Source organism: Populus alba, chromosome 18 (genome assembly GCF_005239225.2).
Source record: "Populus alba chromosome 18, ASM523922v2, whole genome shotgun sequence".
In the NCBI taxonomy this organism is placed as follows: Eukaryota; Viridiplantae; Streptophyta; class Magnoliopsida; order Malpighiales; family Salicaceae; genus Populus; species Populus alba.
In genome coordinates, this window is record NC_133301.1 from 919,237 (window position 1) to 944,800 (window position 25,564).

Here is a 25,564-nt window from a genome sequence, read left to right on the forward strand (position 1 = left end):
TCGAATTTATATTTTTACTCGTGCAGGGATATAACAGTAACTTAACCATTAGACCAACACTTTATCAGTCAAATATACTGATTACCCACATAAATAAATTATCAAAATATTAATTTATTTATTTTTATAATAAAAAGTATCTTCGAGTCGATTAAGATTACAAATAATTAGTTTCACTTATTTATGGGGATCGAACTTGTATTTTTATCCTTGCAAAGATATAACAGTGTCTTAACTGATAAACTAACACTTTATCAGTCAAATATATTGATAACCCACATAAATAAATTATCATAATATTTATTTTTAAGTGAAACTAATTATTTGTAATCTCAATCAACTTAAAGATATTTTTTATTATAAAAATAATTAAATTAAATTAAATTAAATTATAATAATCAAATTGGTTAATATATATTTTAAACTCCCAAGAACATCACACCAAAAAAGAAATCTAATTAAGCCACTGTTAAAATAATAAAGCCAATAATAGAAATATTAAACAATGGATTAGCCAACTAACAAATTGTCTAATCCCCCTTGAATGGAATCATTGATGCGTGGGTTGCACCCATAATTTGTACGGGTCGAATATTCTTCATGGATAATCCAGTTGTTGATGCAAATTAATCCCAATTTGCATGCTAAGAGAGCTTAAAGGCATGTTAATTATTAGATTTCTGTATTTGTTTAAGCTTTAGGATCCACACATGCCAATGAACACCATTCGACAAGTAGTAATGCCAATGAGATTTTTGCTTATTGCTCGACTTTTCTTCATTGGCCGACAAATATTCTAATCTATTACTCATAAATAAATAAAAAGTATACATTTTCCATGCTTTTGATGAATTGGCTAAAGTAATAAGGGTTTTGTTTCAAAGTTTTTAAACTCATCTCGTCCCTTGAAACTATCGAGACTCAATTTATAGATTAAAAAAATTGACTTAAATTAATATAAAACGTGATCATTCAGATTTTGATTGTGTTGATTATTTCACGGATTAATCTAGATCAATTTAAAATATTATCTTTTTAAAATTTTATTTTTTAAAAAAAGTTTAAACATGTTATTTTAACTTGATAGGCTAATTGTGTCAAACTAGTCAATTCTTATCTAATTTAATTTGAAATTTAGCTTAAATTAGAGGTTTTGCCGGATCAGATTCAATTAAAAAAAAAAAGGATTCCAGTTTTAAAAAGAAATGATGGGAAAATCTCTTAATTATGAATATATAATTAAGGCTCGAAGAATCTGCATGAAACTCAGTGAAAATAAATTTGAATTATATAATGATAGTAAAGGTATAATTAAAAGGAGGAGGATGAATAATTTAATGAACTCTTATGGGAGGAAACAAGGTCAATGCCAGGAATGACCAATGGTGGCTATAGTCTTACTCATAGCCCATTTGCTGCTTTGCAGACTTACCTTATCTCTTTAGATAATCTAATTAATTAATTAATGAAAACCAGGCTTTATCTTGGGTGCTCGAAAACGAAGAGGGATCATTTGCTTAAAAGAACAATAATCCAAGGTGGGACCGGACAACTAGACCACTAATCCATGTCCCTTGTTTTTATATATATAGTACTATGAGCAGATTTTCTGATTCCTTTTGTTGTAATAACTTTGAGTTTGATTAAGTAATGATCCTTTGTTTCCTCTCTTTTTTTACCCAAAAAAAATAAATAAATAAATATTATTAAAAAATAATATAAATCATATCCTGAGATTTTCTCTAATAGTTTAAGTTATTACATTAAAATGGTTTTTTTAACATAATATTAGAATCTTGATGACCAAGTGGTTAATTTCAAATTCAAATATCACCATCTCTATTAATTTAATAAATGTTAAGCATAAGGTAATATGAGCTTGTGCAAGTTTAAGTTTAAAAAGTTTTCACTTAAAAAAGTATGTTAGAGAATAATATAAATTATATCATAAAATTTTATCTAACAATTTAAATTATAGAATTAAAATGTTTCTTTGACAGACCTACAGTGATGATTCAAAGTGCAAAGAAAAATGAATCGGTGTAAATTTGACAATGGTAATGCCATCAAATCTCAAGGTGGAGCTTGAGGAGAATGTTCATGGCTATCTCCAATTTGAAATCAATTCATCAAGTTGCGTCAAGATTTCTGTCCACATCCATTAACTAACGTTATAGGTCAATTAAGCCACTCATCAATTTATAACATGATTCATGGTGGTGGTTCATATCTTTTTTACAAATAATAAAATAAAACGTGGTTTTTGTAAATTATTATTTAACTTATATTTATATTCTGTAGATACTTAATTCAAGTAATCAGCTCATGAAAAGCATAATATAAAAATGCAGTATCTCATGTTAGGTTCGGTATATATAAATAGATGGATATTGTTATAGTTTATGATTCATAATTAGATGCCAGAGAGAGGGTTGATTACTTCTTGTTTTGTTGTCATGGACGATTACTAGGTTGGGCATGTAGAGGCAACGCCCCGCAATATGGTAAAGGGATGTTAGGAAAAATTATTAATATTTCTTGGATAGTTTAGTGTATACTATATATGTACCAGGTAACTTTATTTTGATATAGTAAATAATAAAAGTTTCTTGTTTATCTAGATATAAACACATTGTCGAATGATGTTAAATCTTTTGTTTTTTCTAATAATTGTTGCAGGTTTTTTATAATAGTAAATTGAACCTTGCAATCCATAATTAAACAAGTAACGGGTTGGTGTGGCATTAGAGAGACTGTATCATAATAAAGATTGAATTACCTGCTATTATAAAGTTGAGGGACTATATATCCTAACATTTTAATGTGATGATTTTTGAATTATCATATATATATATATATATATGTTTGAATTACCGTATCAATAAAGATTGAATTACCATATATATATTTTTGCTTTTTACACCCGTTATAGCCAAACACATAAAAAGTGTGCTAGATGTGAGAAAAATTATCCAAATTTTCTATTCTCGCTCTCTATTTAGATTTGAGGGCATTCACACATTGCTACAATTGCTTTTATTATACTTATTTAATGGTATTTATTTAACTTTTTTTAAGAAAATATATATCAGTTTTATTAATAAATCATGATAGAATTAATTAGATCTAAACACATCAACATCTTAGACAAATATATTATATCAACCTTAATAAATAACTCAATTAATTAGATTTTAAATTTATTCTTTAATGATCACGAGTTTGAATTCTCTTAAAGTTATTAGAGATTTATATAATTGTTAATTTCAAGATATGTGTAATTAGTTGAGATACACGCAAGTTAATTCAGACATTAATATTGATAAGGATATACTAAAATTCAAAAAGATATACAATGATGAAAATCATAAAATGTCATTATAATTATATGTATTAAATAGCATTTATTTCAATAAGCTTTTTGGACAAATGCCATAAAAAGCTAATTTTGTTGTGTCGAAACTAGCTCCAACGGTAAGTTTTGGATCTTTTCTAACTTTCTCGTGATTTATGCCACAGTTCTTGAAAAACAATGTCCATCCCCAATTAAATTCTGGTCAGCAATTCCAATCAATCTATTGTAAGATTTAGGGTGGACTAATGTCAAAGGTTATGATTACAAATCCAACGCCATCCCCATTTTTCCCTTGACAAAAACCAAAACGCAGCCATGTCTGCTCACGGCAAAGCAGGCGACACGTTCCATTACCATTGACATTATCGTGATGATCATCATTGTTCTTCACACAAATCTCAACCTTTCAAGAAACAATAAAGAGACAAAATTGGGAACTCAAAATTGTCTTGGTTTTGACATTTTAAGGTGAATGCTTGACTTTTGGCGAGTACATGGAAAAAACTTGTAAACAGCTAGGAGCCCAGGTTTTTCTGCCCCAAGGAAGTGCAGCACTTTCTACAAGAAAAACACCATCCACATGCTAAGTTATAGGATGAACTTGACGAGAATTGATTTGTTTTAGTCGATAGAAAGTCCAAATTGGCTTCTCTATTGACTTTTGATTAGTGTGGAAACCCAGCACCCACACAAGTCAACCTCTGTGCCTCTCTGTTTATGAAAATACTTGCTGATGTCACAGCAATTTGTAATCCAACTACGAACAGAAGCAATTTCCTACAACGAGCCAAAGATTCTCGCACACCAAATCTAGATCCCTTTTCGATGAGATCTTAGATCTGTCATCTTTGCATCAATCTGCGTGTTTATAAAGGAAAGGAGAAAGTGTTTAAATCTTTTGATGATAGTGTAGAAAGTGAAGCCATACACAGAGCAAAGCTGGAAGGTCGAATCGAGACTCCCATGGCTACCGGATTTGTTGTTTCAATTCAATAGATGGAGGTTCGACGAGCACAAGGAAACTGTATACTTGGCATGGGCCTCGATCAAGGGCGGAGCAGAAGCTGAATGATGGAGTGTGATTTGGGCTTCTGCTTGCTTCTTTTGGATTTGTGACAAGAATGAAGGTGGCCTACACGTCCAATTCACAATCCAAGTTACGAACAAGTGATGTAAAGTTAAGTATACAGTTTTTTTTTTTTTTTTTTGAAGTAATTGATATTCATTTTCTTTTCCATGTTATTATTTTCATATTTATTAAGTAATATTAGATTTCATAAAGAAATTTTTTTTCTCATATAGTCGCTTTTAAAGATAGCAATAAGTATGCATGATTTGTATTAAAAAAATATATAAAATCATTTTTAGAATATCATCTCACAAGTTAATTAATTGGGTTGAATATATTTTTTGACATGGTATAAAAATTTTATTAGTTAAGTTGTTTAAATCTCATCAATTTTATTTTAATTAATAAAAATTAAACACAAAATAATATAAATTTATACATATTTTGATTGGATTTCATTAAATTCATATCTTATTTGTTATCCCGGCAAATAAAAAAATTAGATAATCATAATAGTTTATCACTAATTTCCTGATTGGCTTTTTAGTATACATGAAACCACTTAGCTTTGGCCATGATATAGAACCCACTTTGTCACTCAACTCGAAAGTTTGTTCTTCGAAACATCATATTCCGATTTGGATGCATGCATTAGCAATTAAGGCCTTATTTTTGGATTATTCCACGATGGGGTTTATTTTATTTATTTTTTATTTTAAAAGTGTTTTTTAAAAAATTTAAAATATTTTATTTTTTTCTTTACTTCAAATTAATATTTTTTTTATGTTTTTTAAATTATTTTGATATACTGATGTCAAAAATAATTTTTTAAAAATAATAAAAAAAATTTAATATACCTCTAAATGAAAAATATTTTAAAAATATCAATAACAACATTTCTAAATATGCTTTAAGATATTATTATAAAGTTTGTAAATAATGGAACTCATGGTCTGCCTAATTTTTTGTTCTTTTTTTTATTATTATTCTTTGAATTGACTGTATCGTCAATCATGTTTTGCTAAGGGTGCTTTCGATCTGGATTTGCTATTTATTATATCAAAATTTATCGGAAAATTAACTAGAAAATATATATATTAAAAAAATTTAGTTCACCTATGGATTCAAAAAAATGGCATGGACCTGGTTTGCGAGGCGCATGCGCGTCTAGCTTTTTTTTTTTTTTTGGTTAGATGTTATTATTTTTTAATAAAAAAATCCTTTGAAAATAATTTATTAAAATAATATTTAATCAATTATTCAATTATATTACTATTTTAAAGAAGAATATGACTTTTGTGTTAATATTAGCATAGTTTTGAAACTCGACCCGGTCATTAACCCAGTCAAGTGATCGGGTCACGGGTCAGATGGGTTGACCCGGACTAACCCGGGTCAACCCAAAAAAACTATATAAAAAAAACACATAACTAATATTTAAAACAAAACATCCAACAACATAAATTCTAAAATATTTAAAACAACAACACATTCACTTATGTGGAATTAACACATCAAGTTTTTGAACATAGAACTGCAAGCATTGATTCACAATGCTGGCAGCACTACCACGGGAAATTGACAATTAAATTTCATATTAGACTATCATGGCTTTAGAAAGTTCAAGCAAAAAATCTGGTCCAATGAAGAGAAAACTTGTCAATCATTCAAATAACTCATTCTCAAATTTCAACTTAACTTACACAGAGAGAGAGCAATAACTGATTACACCTCACCCTATATATTTTGCCAAGTTTCTAGTTGCCAATCCTACAATCCTACATCAAACCGTTGTTAACAGCATAAGTCATCACAGAATCAAACAAACCATAAGTCCATCACTTCACAGAATCAAAAAAACCATTTTATTCCTAAAACTTTAAACAAGCTGGTTACAGGCCAGTGTGACAGCATCTAATTGCGACAATTATTGTAGGAGAAGGGCATGCCTAAAACTTTCTCACAAGTATTTTTTTTCTTGGCAAAAGCTGTCAAAACCACTTTATTCCACATGTGTCCCTAAGACTTTACTATTCAAAAGTTACTATTGCAGTGTTTGTGTCTTCTTCCAGTAAATTTTTCTTCATTGCAAGCAACAGATAGAGACCAAACCAAACCAGCAAAAAACCCATTCTGAATTATATATATATTTTTTTTATAGAAACACGTTTGGTTGTAAGAACAAAAACAATAGACAAAATCATTCTACCAAACAGAAGCAGAGACCAAGATGTTTGGTGATGATGATCGGTCCTCTACATGGAGACTAACAGGCAATGGCAATAATATCACGGGAAACGTCACACCCGCTTAAGGGCTTTGTTACACAGTTGCCATTTACAACGGGCAACTTCAGAACTTGAACAGAACTTTGGGGTAGGAAGATCAATATTACTTCACTATCTGGCCATTCTGTATTATATAATTAAAATAAAATCACAAAGAGCTAAAATGACCGGCTTAAAGGAAGAGTTCAAATTTAGAGATGGGTACCTGAAACAAACAAAGAGGTAGAATCCAGTCTCGGTAACCTCCAGACTATTAGAAATCCTTAAAATGAGGCCGCAAAGGAAAGAAACGGCTGGTTGACGTATAAGGAAGCCAGAATTCAGAATCTAAAGCAGTGTGGAAGACGTGAAATGAAGAAATTGGCAAAGGGTAAAGAAAGAGAAGAAAAACGACTCATGTTGACTTCACAACTAATAAATCTCTGGCAACAGTCGCATCAAATAGTGTTGAAAGAGGAAAAATTAAAGAGCTTAGCTTTTGCTATCTGCTAATGCATAGAAGAAAGACAAGAGCGAGAGGGGGAGAGAGAGAGACTTGGGGGGAGAGGGGCGTTATTGTAAGAATAATTGCAACTGAAATTGATGCCAAAAATGAGAAAACGGCCAAGAATAAATAAAACAGAGAGTTAAAGAAGGAGATTCAAACCTTTTTCGCTGAGATCAATGGTTAATTGCTTCGTTCTTCTTCAGTTCTTCGTTCTTCTACAAATACAGAGTAATCTATTGTTAAGTGCTTCGTTCTTCTTCAAAATCATTTTAGTCTTCAGTTCTCATTAAACGTCGTCGTTTAATGACAGGGAAAATAAAAAAAAATGATCGGGTCTTACCCGGGTCTGCCCGGGTGGACCGGGTCCCGGGTCGACCCTCCACGTCAATCAGGTCTGGCCGGACCAATTTCCAAGCGGGTTTTGGCCTCCACCCGGACCGGTCCCATGCCCGGGTCAGCCGAGTCCTGGGTCGACCCGCCGGGCCGGTCCGGGTTTGAAAACACTGATAATTACATGGTAGTCAGACATGTGAAATTAAAAAAGAATGTTTATTGATATTGAATGAGAATAAAAATATCTTTTTTATTTTTTTTATTGTTAGTTTTTTTTATATATTCTTTTTAATTTATTGTTAGCCAAATAAAAATGATCGATTTTATTCTTTTATATTTTTTAATTAAAATCATAATAAAATTTTACTTAAAAAAACAATGTTTCTCATAAAAAAAAAACATGTTTTTGTCAAAAAAAAAAGAAATATGTAAATATAAAATTTAGATCTTTTTATTTCTTATATATATATAGACACACACTTTTTTATTCAAGTCATTATAGTTTCTGCGAATATTTTTTTTTCTTTTTACTTTTTATTCCATGAATCATGATGCTAATAAAGAAATAATTTTATTGTAAAAAAAAGAAGACAATTTCAAGGAGAAAATATTTGTTTCCTCTCTTTCTTATGAATATCTATTACATTTAAATATTAAAAAGAATCAAAGAGTATCAATCTCATTCCCATTTGCTCCTAACTTGATGAGTGTGCTTGAAGTCGTAAGTCAGCACCAAGCTTCCATCCATTCTCCTCAACACCTCTCAACCAACACATAACATCCAAATTTCTTCCAGCCACCAACCCCTCCGAACTCCTCCACTCTCTTCACCGTAAGATCACTCCCGCCGCCACCAAGCCATCCAGCTCTTTCTTGCTCCCACTTCATCCCCCCCACAATTTCTAAACTCAAGCCCACACTTGCTTCTCCTCCAACATCGCCGGAGCTCCTAAACCACATCACCCCATCAACTGCATTCCTTTTGTCAGGTGCAACTTCTCTACCTGCAACAGCAACCGTTTCTCTTTGAACAACAGCATCCACAACGACAGAGTTGCCCTCACTAGAATTATATTCACTTGCGAAAATTTGTTCCCATCTTTGTTCCAGTGTCATTTCATAGTACCTTGAAATACTCATCTGGTCCTTCAGTTTTCCTTCTTTGATAAACATGAAAGGACAATACCAGTTTCCTACAACAACAGCTGCAGAACTTCTTTGTGATAATGGCAAGTGGAAATCTGGAAGGCGGGCTCGGAGATTTCTGTCAAGGCCTGCTGCTTCCTTCAATTCAAAATCACGTGCAGTTGAGGTTGACACTGTCCAGCCTTTTCTCCTTAAGAAATATGGAGGGATGCCATCTGGAGCCACCGATTTTGAAACGTAACCAAACCTTTTACTCTTGCAAATCTCAAATTGCTCGTACACGTCCTTGGGGTTGAAAGACTGCGGTTCCTTATCCGGATTATGTCTACAGAAGCCAAAACAGCCCGTTGTTTCGTCTTCCTCTTTAGCATTTGTGTGTGCTTCCCTGAATTAAGGCCAAGTTTAATGCACAGATGCAGTTAGAAAAATCATGTCGATTATGTAAAGAAGCCGAACATAAAGGATTTTGATTTTCTAAAGCTTCACGATCACATAATATGAAAAACAAATAAATGGAAACTGCGACTTGTGATTATTAAACATACCCTTTATGCTTCCCTTGACGCTCGATCACATAGTATCGGTTGGAAGACAGTGGCTGATTTAGCACGGGGATGAAGATAACTTGGTTAGTACTGTTAATAGTCTGTCCATTATTACCTGTGCCTGTCGTCGGTCCATTATTAGCTGTGCTTGTGGTGTAGCTAACTGTTAGATTCTTGTTCTGCGGGAAAGGCAGGTCTTTGACAAAATCGATCTTGGAGCAGCAAAAACAACAAGTAAGATCAACTTCTTCATCTTGTATTATCAATATACCAGAATTTGAACCTTCAGGAGGAGCTGACGAAAGAGCTGAGGGATTTCTTTTGTACATAGAAAGAGGCCTGGTCACATCTTATTGCTGATCATATTTATTGTGAACTCAAGGCTGCAAGTTAACTTCTAACACCAGCAATTGCATAGAACTATCATCCATAAATTCTCCACACAAACATTTATGCCCTTCTCAGAATACAAGTAAACAATTTAATTCCTGCTAGACCTCTAATTGCTCTTCAATCAAAGATTTGTACACAAATCTAGCAAATACTATTTGAATAAATGAGAGTGAAAATGAAAGTAAAATGACAATCTATACCTCAAAGTATTATCTACGCTTTTAAAAAGGCCCATCTTCCCTTTCATCCTAGTGTCCAGGACTTGCTCGAGATTGCAGAACCTACCAGGCACTAGATATAGCACTCCGTTTGCTTTGCATTTAAACAGCTTCTGAATTTCGATCTCACTGGGAAAATTCAGACAATGGTCTGATAAAAGAGGTTGCTCTACTAAAATTAAATTTTCCAAAATAGTTCCAAGCCACCAAACATACAGATATGTACAGTTCAAGAGCTGACTGCTGATCAAAGGAGGGATGATGTTTGGATCGGGTACCTTTCAGCTTAACCAACATAAAGCAATAATAGCAGGAAAATCACACCACCGCAGAGGTTGTACGGCGAAGATCTGCAACACCATTGTTGAATTTGGCACTCAGTTGTCTGCCCTTGAAACTTGCATATCTTCCTGGCTTTGGCAGAAATAGTGAGCTCAACATTTGCTCCAAAGTCTGCACCGAGTATTTTGCATATTGACTGGAACTTCCATCTAGCTCTACCAAGGGCCCCTAGCTCTGCATATAGCTCCGATAAACAGGTACAACTGCCTGCACAATCTGCTGGCATATCTTATCCCTGAGATCTCTATCTGGCACAACCCAGCTGGACTGCCTCTTGTACATTTCATGAAAGCTTCGTTGAAATTTTTCAGCCTTTTCTTGACAAGATTACGGGCAGTGGCACGCCCACCTGAGAACAGAATCAGGCCTTCACAACTTAAATGACCTGGAAGCTTCCCCCAACTATCTCGCAAGAATATTGCAGCATAATAGTCTTTGTACTGTTCATGTTCTCTAAACCAAGAATCCCCTGAGAGATCCCCGACCTTTGTTCCCTTCAAATGCTTGTATAAATGATAGTGATTGTTCATGGCAAAAAGGTTAGATAGGATAGAATCTTCATAAGCCTTTGTCCATGTCTCCAGATTGAGCTCAATGGCTTTAACTATGTTCAAAACCTCACTAACAAGAATCCTCTCCTGAAACTTCTCGTGCTTCCAACTTCGATGAATGAGCAGAACTGGTTCAGGATAGGCTTATAATTATCCCCAAGCAGCTTATTACAGTAATCAGTAATGATGCTCACCAGTATAGGGACGTTCCCATCTGGGGGAGGTGGAATCTGCCTCTGCAACTCCATCAGTCACCCTCTTAATGAGATCCCGCGTGAGATTTTGGATTTCAATACAGGCTGCTCCGCCAAAAAGCTTGTTAAAATCCAGCCTTAATTTGTTCAGTGTCGCAAATACATCCAACAATTTCAGAAGCTTGATTGGATCTTTCTTACTTTCTGTAACAGTCTTCCCAAATTGAAGAAACGCAAGAATGCCAGTCTGGGCAGCTATTTTGGAAAAGGATCCCATCCAAACATCCAAGCCAATCCTCTCAAAAACATCGTTGCAAAGCTTGTAATCTGCTTCGAACAGGTGCTTCACTGCAAACTCCAAATGCTTGCCCCACTGAGCTATATACCCTTCTATGCTCTGCACATCATTGAATTCAGCTATTGAGATCTCAAGGTAATCCAAATCCAGCGCCTGCAGACTAGCTCTAACATTCAAACTACGAACTTCAACATATATTGATATGCACTTTTCAAGTCTATTATTAGTTCTCAACCTCCCAAGAATGGCTTGCAACTTGTGCATAACAGACACAGGTAATAGTGATGGTGCAATGACTGCCTGTTCACCAAGATCCGGAGATGATGACATTGGCAGTGGCACTCTATGTTCTGTCAAAAGCCGCCGAAACTCACCTTCCAATTCATCCAACGCAGCATTTAAAAGCCCGCCATCAAGACGAGCTCGTTCATCATCACTTTGCGATTCCCTAAGACCCTTCAACGACTTCTTCAAATTCAAAAGATGCTGCTCATCTGCCATAACATTATCCTCCAAATACTCCAATATATCATCCAACCACTGGACTGCTAATCCACAATTATCCCCCAGAAACCTCAAAGCCTGCTCAAGTCGCTTTAACACTGACAAATACCCAGGAAGATTGTTCCTTGGATCCGATAACGACTTCTCCAGTCCGTGAACTGCATCAAAAACCTTAAGAACCGCGGCCGCAGGGCCAATGGTATGGTTAAAATGACCCCCAGCAGCAATAAGTGCTTCCTTGTCTGCACGAATGGGGGGCACTGCCGCCTCTAGAGAAGGCAGTCTTCGGTTAATCTCATCTAATCTTGGCCCAGCCTTCTCAAGAGAAAACCCTAAAGCTTTCGACTTCTCTAAACTTAGCTTCAATGACTTCCTTGCAGCTATCAAATTCTCAATCATATCATTACCATCAACATCACTCCTCCCTAGCTCAGCCATTACAGTCCTAAACTCTCTACTTACACAGCAAACCCCTAAAAAATCAAAGATCTTAACTTCTGGGTTCCACACAAATTAAGCTGAAAAAGCCTTATATTAAATCAAAGTTCTGAACTTTTGCCGGAAAAAGCTAAAATTAGCAATCAAGATTTGATCGTTTTTTATCTAATGATTTTGGGTTCTTTAGGTAATTAATTATTATTAACCAGGATTCATGTAACAACAAATCTTCATGTCTACAATCTTTAACCAAACTTCACCAGTTTCAGACGAAACTAAAGACTAACAAATCTAACATCACAAGTAACTAACAAACCTTAGGGAAGTTTGGTCTTTTAAGGTAGACAACAGAATGTAAGAGTGCAAGAAACTCGCTTGATGAGATTTGCTTGGTTTTTTAAAGCTTTGGCAAGCTTGATAGAGCGGACCCGGTGAGTCAGAGAATCTGATGAGCAAGAGAGATTTTAAAGAAAACCCTGAATCTTAAGGGAGTGGGGGGGGATCTTTACAGGTCTCTCTTTTGCAAGGTCTAGTAATGACTAATGCCACGGTGGAGAGAAGACAGCAAGGCAAAAGGCTTCTCTGTACTTTCGCTTAACTCGCTGGTCGCTATCCCACTTCCTGTAGTTTTATTCTCTGTCAAAACGACCTGTCGGTTGCATCATGTAAAGGTCACTATTACAAAAAAAAATTCCGGCACACCATTTTCTATATCCAAGGATGGCTATCATTGCCATGACCCTCCAGGCTTCAAGGAAGGTGCTGGCATTAGAGAGAATATGGTTAGTTAGTAGTAGTTGGCATCATGACGTAAAAAGCACTGAAGGACTTAAAAATCTTAACCCTTAATCTTAACCGTGCACAGACAGACCAACAATAATGTAAGAAAACATGCCATCTTTGTCATGCAAGAGATCAATCAGATCAAATAGAAGTAATGATAATAAAATGGGAGTGAATTTGATCAACACCAAGGGTTTTACAAAAAGTTGGCGGAACAAGTTCACATTCAAAGAAAGAAATTCTAGTAAATGATACGTTGTTTCAGAAATCTTAGAACAAACTGTAGGCTGGAGATGTTTGCATTTGCATCAGATTCCATCCGTGTTCCCCTTCTCTTAGTTTACTTGGTTGTTGCACTTGCACAAGATTCTTGCTTAAACTGCTATATGTCCTGAAATAATGTATAAATTGAATGGATTAAGGTGGCCATTGTTCTTGATACTGTAATGTTTTGAAATAAATGAGTTGGAAAATACAATAAAGCCCTTGGAGGCTTAAAGTGTGGATATAAATGAATGAGGGGTAGTGTGGTAATTAGATAAACATAATAAATATAAATAGAAAAAAAAAAGGAGAGATCTGAAAATTTGAGAGAGAATCGGCAGGAGAGAGAAGGGAGAAAGAAGAAGAAGAGAAAAGAAGGGAAAATAAGGGAAAAAGGAAGAGATTGGGAGGAAATAAGTTTAAAGGTAAGATTTAGGTTGTTTAATGTGTATAATATGTTAATTAAGCTTTAGTTTCAGTTTTGATGAATGTTAGGGTTTTGAGAATTTGTGTTTTGGTTTAAATTGATGAATTAAATTGAATGTTAGGGGTTGATTGTTGTGATTAATTGATGATTTAGTTGATTATGGAAGATTGTGATGATTTTGAGTTATAGTTTTGTTTGAATGGTGAATTTTGAGTTAAAAATCAGGGGAGAACAGTGGGGTTTCTGTTAAAATTCTGGACTGGAGGTTGAAGATGATGAAAATTCAATTTGGTCCCTCAATTTGCGAAAATTACAGTTTAGTCCCCGAACTTTGGAAAAATTACAAATTGGTCCCTGGAGCATATTCCGAGATTCTGAACAGAATAACATATGAATTATGGGCAGAATTACTGTATAGATAAAAGAATTTAACACTTTCAATTTGGTCCTCCAATTTGACCCTAAAAATTTGGTAAAATTCCATAATGGTCCCTGGAGCATAATGATACATCCTGGATAGAATTAAGGATGAATTAAGGTCAGAATTTCAGTATATTCATGGATTTATGACAAATTTTAGTTTGGTCCTTCATTAGATGAAAATTATAATTTTTCCTTAAAAAAATATGGAAAAATTCCAGATTAGTCCCTAGCTGAAATACTAGCTTTTTTTTAGATTATTTTGATGAATAATTAAGGGTTATTTAGTGAATTATCACCAATTTTATTAGTTGTTTTTATTATGGATTAGATTTCGGAAAAACCGTTAGATTTTGGGTTTTTGAGAAAATTGACTAGTTAGTTCAAAAACATATAGGGTTACGATATACACCCTTAGTTAAGTGTATTAAATAGGTTAAATTTTCTTTTGAGTCGTTTTTGAATATGTCTCCTTTGTATTCAGATAATCCTGATATTCTACCGGCAGGACGTTAGTAGGATTTCCTTCGGTTTCAGCTTGTAGGTGTTGTTTGCTTTTGAGTCAGGCGAGTGGATAATTTTCCATATGCATGAAAAATAGTATAAGTATTTGATTTGTTAATATGAATTGAATCATGCTTCTTGATAATATATATGTTGATTATTATCCTTGCTATGATAAAGCATGATCAATTATTGAATCTGAATTCTTGATATGAACCAACATATATTTTGAATTGACTTCTGAATTGATAGCTCCTCATTTGATTGATGTCATGAGTTGAGCTTTAAGATATGAATATGTTTGTTAGATTATGATTATGAACCTATGGTATGTCAGTCAGAATACCCATGCTAACAGGGTAGTGTTAGTCTTTGTGCACATCGTATATGAACCCTAGTTGGTCAAGGGAGTCACTAACCTGTGTGGATTGATCATCCCACAGTACGGAGCCTCATGCTCATTGCATTTTGATTTTCTGACGAACTTTACCATATAATCTTCTTGTTATGGCCTATTTGAGAAACCTTTCTATAAGAACCTAGAGCCATTCTTGTATATATATTTCTCATTACTGTATTACCTCGTGTGTGTATATTGAACGTTATCTACTCACTAAGTTGTTGAACTCACCCTCTCATTATTTATCCTTTTCAGGCTTATAGCTTGATAGCAGGTCACTTTTGTTGAATCTTCCGAACCTGCTTTTTGGCTGTAATTTGTACATTCCTTTTTGTCAAGTTAGTGCTCCAAAACTATGAATATATATGAACTCTTGTATTAAGACAATTGAATTATGTTATAAAATTAGTTTTGTTGTTACTACTGCGTTGAACAACTCTGATTGAGTTTTGAAGGATAAGTTTGTATGTAAGTTTGGGTTCGCATAGGTATGAAACCTTGGAGGGGAACCTTGCCTATGTGCCAGTCATGGATCCGGGATTTGGGTCGTGACAGATACCTTCCATAAGCAATTTTAATTAATGACTATAAGGGGGAAAAGAATTCCCATCCAAAGTAAAAAGAAGAAAGATCTATGGAGTAAATTGAATGGATTAGCTTGCTCTTGTAAATATTGGAATATTTCTTCTGAGAACTCGAAAGGAAAGAATAAAGGGCATTTCTCAGGGAAGACAAGTATCCCAAAACCCATCATGAAAGCAAAGCTCTTTTGCTTCAGTACATGAAATTATGAGATTCCATGGCCTTTTCCAATGCACTATATATACATCAAGTAATAGATCATATGAAGCACCATCAAATCATAATCTCCCCTTTGCATCCCCTTTCCATTTCTCCTCTTTTCTCAACCAATCAATTACTCCTTATATTGCACATTCCCGTATTTAAATTCCTTTTATTTCAATTTTATCCTCTCTTAACCATTCCTTAGTTCTGAATAACATGGCTGATGCTCTTGTTTCTGTAGTCTTGGAGCAGCTGAGCTCAATCATTATTCAGGAAGTGCAACGAGAAGTGAGGCTCGTTGTTGGTGTCGAGAACGAGGTTAAAAAGCTTACCAGCAATTTCCAGGCCATCCAAGCTGTGTTTGCCGATGCAGAGGAAAGACAGTTGAAGGATCAGTTGGTCAAACATTGGTTAGATCAGCTCAAAGACGTATCTTACGACATGGATGATATTCTGGATGAGTGGGGTACTGCAATTGCAAAATCGCAAAGCAAGGTAAATGAGCATCCTCGCAAGAATACAAGGAAGGTATGCTCTTTCATGATCTTCTCTTGCTTTCGTTTTAGAGAAGTTGGTTTGCGTCGTGATATTGCTCTTAAGATTAAAGAATTGAATGAAAGAATAGATGGCATTGTGATTGAGAAAAATAAGTTCCACTTCAAATCATCTGAAGTTGTAATTAAACAGCATGATCATCGAAAAACTGTTTCTTTTATAGATGTAGCAGAAGTGAAAGGTAGAGAAACGGATAAAGGCAGGGTGAAGAAAATGTTGTTGAGTGAGAGTAGTCAAGGACCAGCCCTCCGTACAATCTCTCTAGTAGGGATGGGAGGGATAGGAAAGACAACCCTTGCTCAACTAGTTTATAATGATCATGAGGTGGAGAACCATTTTGATAAGAGAATATGGGTCTGTGTATCAGATCCCTTTGATGAGACAAAGATTGCCAAGGCAATCCTTGAAGCTCTTAAAGGTTCTGCCTCAGATTTAATCGAATTGCAGGCTTTACTAGAAAACATACAACCATTGATTACGGGAAAGAAATTCTTGCTTGTCCTAGATGATGTGTGGAATGAAGATTCCATAAAGTGGGAGCAACTGAGAAACTCCCTCAAGTGTGGTTGTTTGCCTGGAAGTAGTATTCTGGTGACCACACGTAAGAGGAATGTTGCAAATTGCATGGGCTCCTCATCGAGTACTGACATTTTAGAATTAGGACTTCTCTCTACAGATGAATGTTGGTCACTATTCAGTCATCTAGCATTTTTTGATGAAAACAGTGGAGAGAGAGGAAATTTAGAAGATATTGGTAGAAAAATTGCAGCTAAGTGTAAAGGTTTGCCTCTTGCTGTAAAGTGTCTAGGAAGTCTTTTGCGCTTTAAAAGTAGAATAGAAGATTGGGAAAGTGTCTTGAATAGCCATGTTTGGGAGATTAAAGAAGCTGAAAGCAATCTTTTGGCTCCTTTATGGTTGAGCTACCATGACTTGCCCTCTGAAATGAGACCGTGTTTCTTATATTGTGCAGTCTTTCCAAAAGACTTCACATTTGAGAGGGACACTTTGATCAAACTGTGGATGGCACAAGGTTTCCTTCGGGAAACACGGAATAAAGAGATGGAATTAATGGGTCGTGAGTGCTTCGAAGCTTTAGCTGCTCGCTCTTTCTTTCAAGATTTTGAGAAAGATGAGGATGATGGCAGCATTTATGCATGTAAGATGCATGACATGGTGCATGATTTTGCACAAAACTTGACAAAAAATGAATGTTTTAATGTAGATATTGATGGTCCAACAGAGTCGAAGATAGACTCTTTTTCTAGAGATGCCCGACACTCCATGGTAGTGTTTAGAAATGATGAAACCAACCAATTACCTGCGACCATTCATAGTTTCAAAAAGCTTCGCAGCCTGATTGTTGATGGTCATCATTTTTCATTGATGAATGCAGCACTACCTAACTTAATCACTAATTTGAGTTGTCTAAAAACATTGAAGTTGTCAAGATGTGGAATAGAAGAAGTCCCATCTAACATAGGAAAGTTGATACACCTAAGGCATGTTGACTTGTCTTGGAATAAGATCAAGGAGTTACCTGAAGAGATGTGTGAATTGTATAATATGCTAACTTTAGATGTCTCGCGTTGTAAGAAACTTGAAAGGCTACCTGATAACATAGGAAGACTAGTCAAATTAAGACATCTCAGTGTTCTTAACTTGCAGTTTGTGAAGATGAGAGGAGTTGAGGGGTTAAGTTCTCTTCGGGAATTAGATGACTTCCATGTGAGTGGTAGTGATAAAGAGTCTAATATTGGGGATTTGAGAAACTTGAACTACCTTCAGGGATCTCTTACGATAAGTTGGTTGGGAGATGTGAAAAATCCAGATGAGGTTAAGAAAGCAGAACTTAAGAGTAAGAAACACCTCACTGGGTTAGGTTTATGGTTTGGATCTAGAACAAACAGGGAGAAAATTAACGATGATGAAGTCCTTGAAGCCTTAGAACCACCTCCAAACATTTATTCATTGACAATACGTTATTACCAAGGAGTTATCCTCCTTCGGGTGTTTCCTGGATGGATTAATAGACTAAGGGTTGTTACACTCTGGGAGTGGATTAAGATTGAGAATCTGCCTCCTTTGGGGAAGTTGCCATCTCTTGAAGAATTGAGTCTATATGGGATGGGATGCGTGGGGAGGGTAGGGCGTGAATTCTTGGGATTGGGAGTTGATAATGACCTTAGTATTGGAGAAATGACATCATCATCATCATCATCAAATACTATTATTGTGTTCCCCAAGTTGAAAAGTCTTTCCTTTTTTGATATGGAAAAGTGGGAAGAGTGGGAAGGAGGAGAAGGAGGAAATAAAGATAAAACAAACATCTCCATTTCAACCATAATGCTGTCTCTTCGTTCCTTGAAAATTATAGATTGTCCAAAAGTGAAAGCACTTCCCGATTACGTGCTCCAGTCAACAACCCTTGAGAAACTGGTAATTTTACACAGCCCAATTATAGGAGCACAATTCAAAGCAGGAGGAAAGGGCTGGCCCAACGCCTCTCATACCCCAAACATCACAGTTATTCTTTAATACCCACAAATTAGATGAGGTAAAGTGTTGTTTTATAATTAAATCTGACATCACATTCTTTTTTATCTATTTATTTATTAATAGAAAAGGGTTGCACTTTTATGTATAATTTTAGGAAATTGATCTTCAACGTAATTTCTCCTTTTAATTGGCAGTCTTCCTAATTATTGGCAAGGTTTAATACGAGAACAACAACAATAGATAAATGGTTGCAGGTAACTTCTATATATGTAATTAGAAACTAACTTCCTCTTTTATTTATTTATTTGTTTGTTTGTTTATTTTGGGTGTTCTTATTGGTTTTGCCTATATTAGTATATATCTATTAAGTAGACAATATCTTCATCTAATAAGAACATGCGGTTGAACTGTATAATTAATTTTAATAAAAGAACAATAGCTTTGATCGATGAATTAAGAGTATGATCCATCAGTTTCAACCATATAATCATCTTTCGTGTTGCCATGCAGACGCCCAACAAAATGGGGAAAGGAAATATTCTCAGCGCTCAAATCCATCGGAGGAGGAGGAGATGTGTATATATCCTTTAATTAATTAATTAACTATATTGTTTCTGACTTTGCTTCTTTTTATTCTACTTATTGTTGTTGCCCTCTCTCTGTTTCTTATAATAGTTTGAATATTATCTGTACATTAAAACAAGATTGTTACCTTAGCATTTAAATTAATAATAGTGCTTTCGTGATTATCCCGTGGTTTTTCCCCTCATTTTGAGAGGGTTTTCCACGTAAAATTATCGTCTCCTTTCCCTTGTCTCCTGTTCTACTATTTTTGTTTTTTACCCTACTTTCTCTACAATAAGAACTTTATTTATCTCATTTATTTGTTGGAAAATAGTTTGTATTTGAAAAGTAAATTTCAAGAAAATAGATTATTTTTCGATGTTTGGTAGTGTAATGAAAAATAAGTTGGAAAACACTTTTTAGTGTTTGGTTATGTCATGAAAAATGAGCTGGAAAATAACTTATTAATATTTTATTTTTTTTCAAGTTTATTAAAATAATAAGGAATAAAATCTTACAAATTAAAAGGTTGAATAATATTGAAATTAAAAAATATATAATTTCATAAATTATTTTAAATAAAATAAATAATAATCAAAATAACAAAAATCAAATCTGAAAAATAAAAATAATTGAAAGATGAAAAAATTAAAATAATAATAATTAACATTTCATAAATTATTTCAAATAAAATAAGTAACAATAAAAAGAATGAGGACCAAATTTCATAAATAAAAAATTTCAATTAAAAAATGATAAGGGAAAAGCAAAATAAAAATCATGACCAAAGTTAATATAAAAATTAAATTCTAAGAGATGAAATTGAAAAATAAATATTCAAAGCAAAATATATATAGTAATCAAAAGTTTAAGGACCAAATTTGATATAATCAACAAATAATATGACATTTCTAAATTTTTCACAACTTCCGAAAAATGTTTTCTATCCAAAATAAAAGGAAAACAATTTCTTGGAAACCCAGACAAATTTGATATAATCAACTTTCAAAAGTGTTTTTTGTTGACTGAAAAGTTTTTTTTATTGATCAATTTTTTTAATGTCAAACAAACATAAAAAAATTTAAAAAATAATTTTTCAAAAATAATTTTACAGAAAACAAAAACACCCTTACCTTGAGAAGTAGATGCTGCTTCTTAAGAGCCAATTGTTGACATTAAGAGGATCAGACTCCGTAAGAGTTCTATTTTCTACCATCGTGTGATTGCATTAAGCCCAGTGGACAGCAAAAGAGCCGTAAGAGCCTGCCATCAGAGTCTTTTAGATTTCCTCCATCCCCATCTCTTAAAACATAAACATATTTTGAGCCTTTCAATCAACGTTGTATATACACCAGAGTTACTCAATACTTTCATTGACTTCTACCATCAATTGCGGCTTGATATGAATTTCTGCAACAATCAATCGATTTTGATTTCCGCAGCTTCATTAACAAGCACTAAGCAATCTGGCTAGCTAGTTACAAATGCTTGAAGATGTTGATACTTAATTCCAAAACAAGGATACACTAAGCCTAGTGTTCATTAGCGGTGCCTCATTGAACACCAAAGAGTTAATGAAATTATTAAGGACAGATCTCTGACACTCACAGCTTAAGGCACCGCTAATGATGCCCTTCTTAAGATTGCCATTGTTGATTTCCGTAGTTCTAAGCCCAAGTCCTTGGATTCTATTTAATTTAACTCGGCCAGACAAGAATGAAAAACAAGAGCAGTTGCAATTGCCATCACTGGAGTCACATACCTAATCAGTTTAAGTGGATTTCTCAAACCTGAATACATCCCAAAAGCACCATTATTTTGTAGAAATAACTGTATGACACTTGCAATAAAATGTAGAGAGTTACTAACCAAGGCCAAAAGTCAAACAGAAAAGCACTTCCAATAAGAGAGAGTAGGAATCAGGTTAGCGGAAAAGCACCTAATGCTGAGATCTTGTCATTGTATTAGTGCCTGGAATCTTTGCTACAAGCTTGTCAACATGTGGAAGTTTGAGTATAAGATTTTGATAGACTATTGATATATATCAGCAATGCACTGAGGGATCTTCCATCTCCCTTTCTTATAGTAGATACAGCCTGGACTTGATGAAATAATTTGATTGATGGATGTCAGGACCCCAGGCTTCAAGGAAGGTGTTGGCTCTTGGATTCAACTAATTGCTTTATATGTCCCCCTCTTAATGTCAGCCTTAAAACCAGTGAACTGCAGAATAGTACTTTTTATAAGCAATTTGCTCAGTTTTATTCAGAAGGTCATTGGAATATTGAACATACCTTGTGATCTACAAGGAATTGCTTGCAATGAGCTTGAGTGGAATAAAGAGTCGAATTTTGATGTTTGAGATGTGGACAAAGAAGAATGAAAGTTGGACGGAGCTATTCATATTCAGAGGAATCCTTCCTAGAAATACGGTGCCTGTAGGAACTCTCAATGATGAAAAAAATCCTATTCAGGGGAGTTCTTCTTTGGAACCATATGACATGCTATTATGTTTGCATTTGGATGATCCCTTGACCAAAGCTGGAGTAGGGTTCCAAACAATAAATCTCACATCTACTTTGAAGCTCAAAGTTATGTGGAGAGCCTCATTTATTAGGGACATTGAGTCGCGCGTCGGTTCTACTTTCGTCATGTTTTTCTCTTTTGATTGGTGGTAGCTCTTATTTAAAGTTTCCAAGGGCTCTAGTAAAGTCTGCCATGGTTTCAATTGTCGAGAACCTTCTCTTTGTAATACTGCGTATAAACAAAAACTTTCACCCATTTGAATTAGTCCTGTTCTCTCTTTGGCAGCTGTGTGAGGAAAGAAATGGTGAAGAGTGGAATTATCGATACTGCTGCTGGAGTACTTGGTAGATATGATCCTCGCCCAGTACAGCCTGATAGCCTTTTTCCTGTTTTCTCTGTAACAAAGGGCATTGCAGCAGGAAGACAGTGGCTGATTAAGCACAGGGATGAAGATAACCAGGTTAGTACTGTTGATAGTCTGTCCATTATTAGCTGTGCTTGTGGTGTAGCTAACTGTTAGATTCTTGTTCTGCGGGAAAGGCAGGTATTTGACAAAATCGATCTTGGAGCAGCAAAATCAACAAGATGTGTATACCAGAATTTGAACCTTCAGGAGGAGCTGACGAAAGAGCTGAGGGATTTCTTTTGTACATCGAAAGAGGCCGAGTCACATACATTTTGTCGAGACATAATTTGTTGTCTTTCAATAATCTTTTACCAATTGAGGTTTAAAAAATCGATATTTTGACGAATAAAATGGTAATACGAGGTACCTTATCACCTCAATAATCTCCCATATAACGAGAGAGAAGAAATCCTAAAATTATAGAGAGAATAATGGTTTAATAAACTCTAAAAGTAAATAATTGAATATTAGATGTGTATATGGCATTCACTATTGAGAAATTTGAAGCCGGATGACAAAAAGAAAAGAGTTTCCTTTATGAGTGTTTTTATTTTTCTTCCCACAAAACCAACCTGAAGGGACTCTCCCCTCAGACTTGGTCAAGACATCTCCTTACCTAGTCTAGCTTATTGTTGTTGACAAACAGTTTTACTAGATATTTTTATATTTTTTGATATACTAATATTAAAAAATATATTTTTGATATATTTTTAAGTGAAAAGTAATAGATTCATAAAAATATATATAAATAAATAAAAGTAAAAAACGATTTTGACAGGCAAAGTTAGCCGGGGGGGGGAGGATGAGAAGCACCCAACCAATACTTTCTGAGAAGGGGAATCATCGCGCTTTTTGAGAATCATCCTTGGTGATGTACTGATGTAGGTACAGTCCAAAATGCAAGTTACAGATCTTATTCCCTTATTATTTTCAAATGGAATCCATGAACTTGGATTTCTTTGTACCTTTTGAAAAAGAAAGAGAAAAGAAAATCAGCATGATGCATCATTCATGGACTATTGTTAAATTCCGTCTTCTGGCCACCATAACTTGGCTTTCATTCTTTCCCTGATTTAGGAAGCTTCTGTTTTTATTGCACAGTTGTGGCTTCAGGCACATCATTCAAGACATTTTAATGAGATTTTTTATTCGGGAAGGTAACTGGTTCTGCCATGAGGATAAGAAGAGAAGGAAACATGACTTCGTAGAGAATCTAGAAGAGCATGGCCAGTGAGGAGACAGAATCTGCAGGGATCTGTGGACAAGCGGCTAGCTTTGTAGGAGCAACTTGATAGGAGGATCATAAGGTCACGAATCAGGAATATCTAAGAAGAAAGAGCACTAGAAGTACAATGCTATGAAAGCTTTCAGAGAGACATTCATGAAAATTCACACATCAGCCTAAAAGGCATGCCCTCTCAACCAGTGCTCATCCAAGTCAACCAATTGAGATGGTAAACAAAATATACAGTAATAGTACCCAAAGCTAAAGCATCTTCTCCAGTTTAATAGAGTAATTGATGGATGAAAGCGTGAATCATACTAATAAGGCTTTAAACAATAAAGAATTCTCTTACAATTCAAAATAGGACAAGCTAAATGAGCCAACATCTTATTGCTGTGAACTCAAGGCTGTAGGTTAACTTCTAACACCAGCAATTGCATAGAATTATCATCCATAAATTCTCAGAATACAAGTAAACAATTTAATTCCTGCTAGACCTCTAATTGCTCTTCAATCAAAGAATTGTACACAAATCTAGCAAATTAACTGTACGACACTTGCAATAAAATGTAGAGAGTTACTAACCAAGGCCTAAAAGTTAAACAGAAAAGCGCTTACAATAAGAGAAAGTAGGAATCAGGTTGGCGGAAAAGCACCTAATGCTGAGATCTTGTCATTGTATTAGTGCCTGGAATCTTTGCTACAAGCTTGTCAACATGTGGAAGTTTGAGTATAAGATTTTGATAGACTATTGATATATATCAGCAATGCACTGCGGGATCTTTCATCTCCCTTTCTTATAGTAGATACAGCCTGGACTTGATGAAATAATTTGATTGATGGATGTCAGGACCCCCAGGCTTCAAGGAAGGTGTTGGCTCTTGGATTCAACTAATTGCTTTATATGTCCCCCTCTTAATGTCAGCCTTAAAACCAGTGAACTGCAGAATAGTACTTTTTATAAGCAATTTGCTCAGTTTTATTCAGAAGGTCATTGGAATATTGAACATATCTTGTGATCTATAAAAAGTATGTTAGAGAATAATATAAATCATATCATAAAATCTTACATAACAACTTAAATTATAAAATTAAAATGTTTCTTTGACAGACCTACAGTGATGATTCAAAGTGCAAAGAAAAATGAATCGGTGTAAATTTGACAATGGTAAGGCCATCAAATCTCAAGGTGGAGTTTGAGGAGAATGTTCATGGCTATCTCAGCCTCACAGCCTCTCCTTCTCAAGAAAATCTCCACTCGGCCTGCGAAAACACAAGACACACCAAGTGTCGAGACATAATTTGTTGTCTTTCAATAATCTTTTACCAATTGAGGTTTAAAAAATCGATATTTTGACGAATAAAATGGTAATACGAGGTACCTAATCACCTCAATAATCTCCCATATAACGAAAGAGAAGAAATCCTAAAATTATAGAGAGAATTATGGTTTAATAAACTCTAAAAGTAAATAATTGAATATTAATAGCAAATTGTTTTGAACAGGACGCTAAACTGACTTAACTGATAAAAATTAAATTAAATTAATATTACAAATCTAATTAGAAAGGAATTCAGAAAATTAAAAAAAATCCAGAACATTAATCTATTATAATAAAAAACTGACCATTTATAGAACAAAATATGTACAACATGATTGTTAAATTTTATCCAATTCAACTATTAATTATTAAATTAAAAATTTATATACAAATTGATCCGAACACTAATAAAAAAAATTATTTATTTCCATCAAGAAGATAAATTAACTAGTCTGGATTTCTTTTTAGATTTGGACATATTAATATATTCTATATGGACGTACATGTTTATATGACATTGACTGTTGAGAAATTTGAAGTCAGATGACAAAAGGAAAAGAATTTCCTTTATGAGTGTTTTTACTTTTCTTCCCACAAAACCAACCTGAAGGGACTCTCCCCTCAGACTTGGTCAAGAAATCTCCTTATCTTGTCTGACAAACAATTTGCTACATTTTTTTTTGGATGTAATATTAAAAAATATATTTTTGAAATATTTTTGAGTG

General features: G+C 34.3%; 2 protein-coding genes, 1 long non-coding RNA gene and 1 pseudogene across 4 annotated transcripts; 1 reads left to right on the plus strand and 3 right to left on the minus strand.

Annotated features, from left to right (window-relative positions):
* Nucleotides 1-5,858: 5,858 nt before the first annotated feature.
* LOC140954931 (uncharacterized) lies at nt 5,859-7,446 on the minus strand. Of its 2 annotated transcripts, none has more exons than XR_012168584.1 (3): nt 7,359-7,446; nt 6,918-7,005; nt 5,859-6,836 (listed from the first exon to the last, which is right to left on the minus strand). It is a non-coding gene; the product is annotated as an uncharacterized lncRNA (long non-coding RNA). The 2 variants fall into 2 exon arrangements; XR_012168583.1 differs by having other exon boundaries at nt 6,918-7,039; nt 7,359-7,423.
* Nucleotides 7,447-8,285: 839 nt separating this feature from the next.
* Nucleotides 8,286-9,552, minus strand: LOC118054927 (uncharacterized). Its single transcript, XM_035066691.2, has 2 exons — nt 9,224-9,552; nt 8,286-9,063 (listed from the first exon to the last, which is right to left on the minus strand). The coding sequence occupies exons 1-2, from the start codon at nt 9,550-9,552 to the stop codon at nt 8,286-8,288; spliced, it is 1,107 nt and encodes a 368-aa protein (XP_034922582.1).
* Nucleotides 8,925-12,753, minus strand: LOC118054926 (exocyst complex component EXO70A1-like; annotated as a pseudogene).
* A 3,095-nt stretch (nt 12,754-15,848) lies between these two features.
* On the plus strand, nt 15,849-19,011 carry LOC140954924 (putative disease resistance protein RGA3). The gene has a single exon (XM_073406067.1). The coding sequence runs from the start codon at nt 15,962-15,964 to the stop codon at nt 18,833-18,835; it is 2,874 nt and encodes a 957-aa protein (XP_073262168.1). The 5' UTR covers nt 15,849-15,961; the 3' UTR covers nt 18,836-19,011.
* Nucleotides 19,012-25,564: the final 6,553 nt, after the last annotated feature.

Coding starts and splice junctions, on each gene's coding strand:
- LOC118054927 (XM_035066691.2), bottom strand. CDS start 9,552: ATGTACAAAAGAAATCCCTCAGCTCTTTCGTCAGCTCCTCCTGAAGGT. Junction 9,064..9,223: donor CGTCAAGGGAAGCATAAAGG/GTATGTTTAATA, acceptor GCCTTAATTCAG/GGAAGCACACACAAATGCTA.
- LOC140954924 (XM_073406067.1), top strand. CDS start 15,962: ATGGCTGATGCTCTTGTTTCTGTAGTCTTGGAGCAGCTGAGCTCAATC.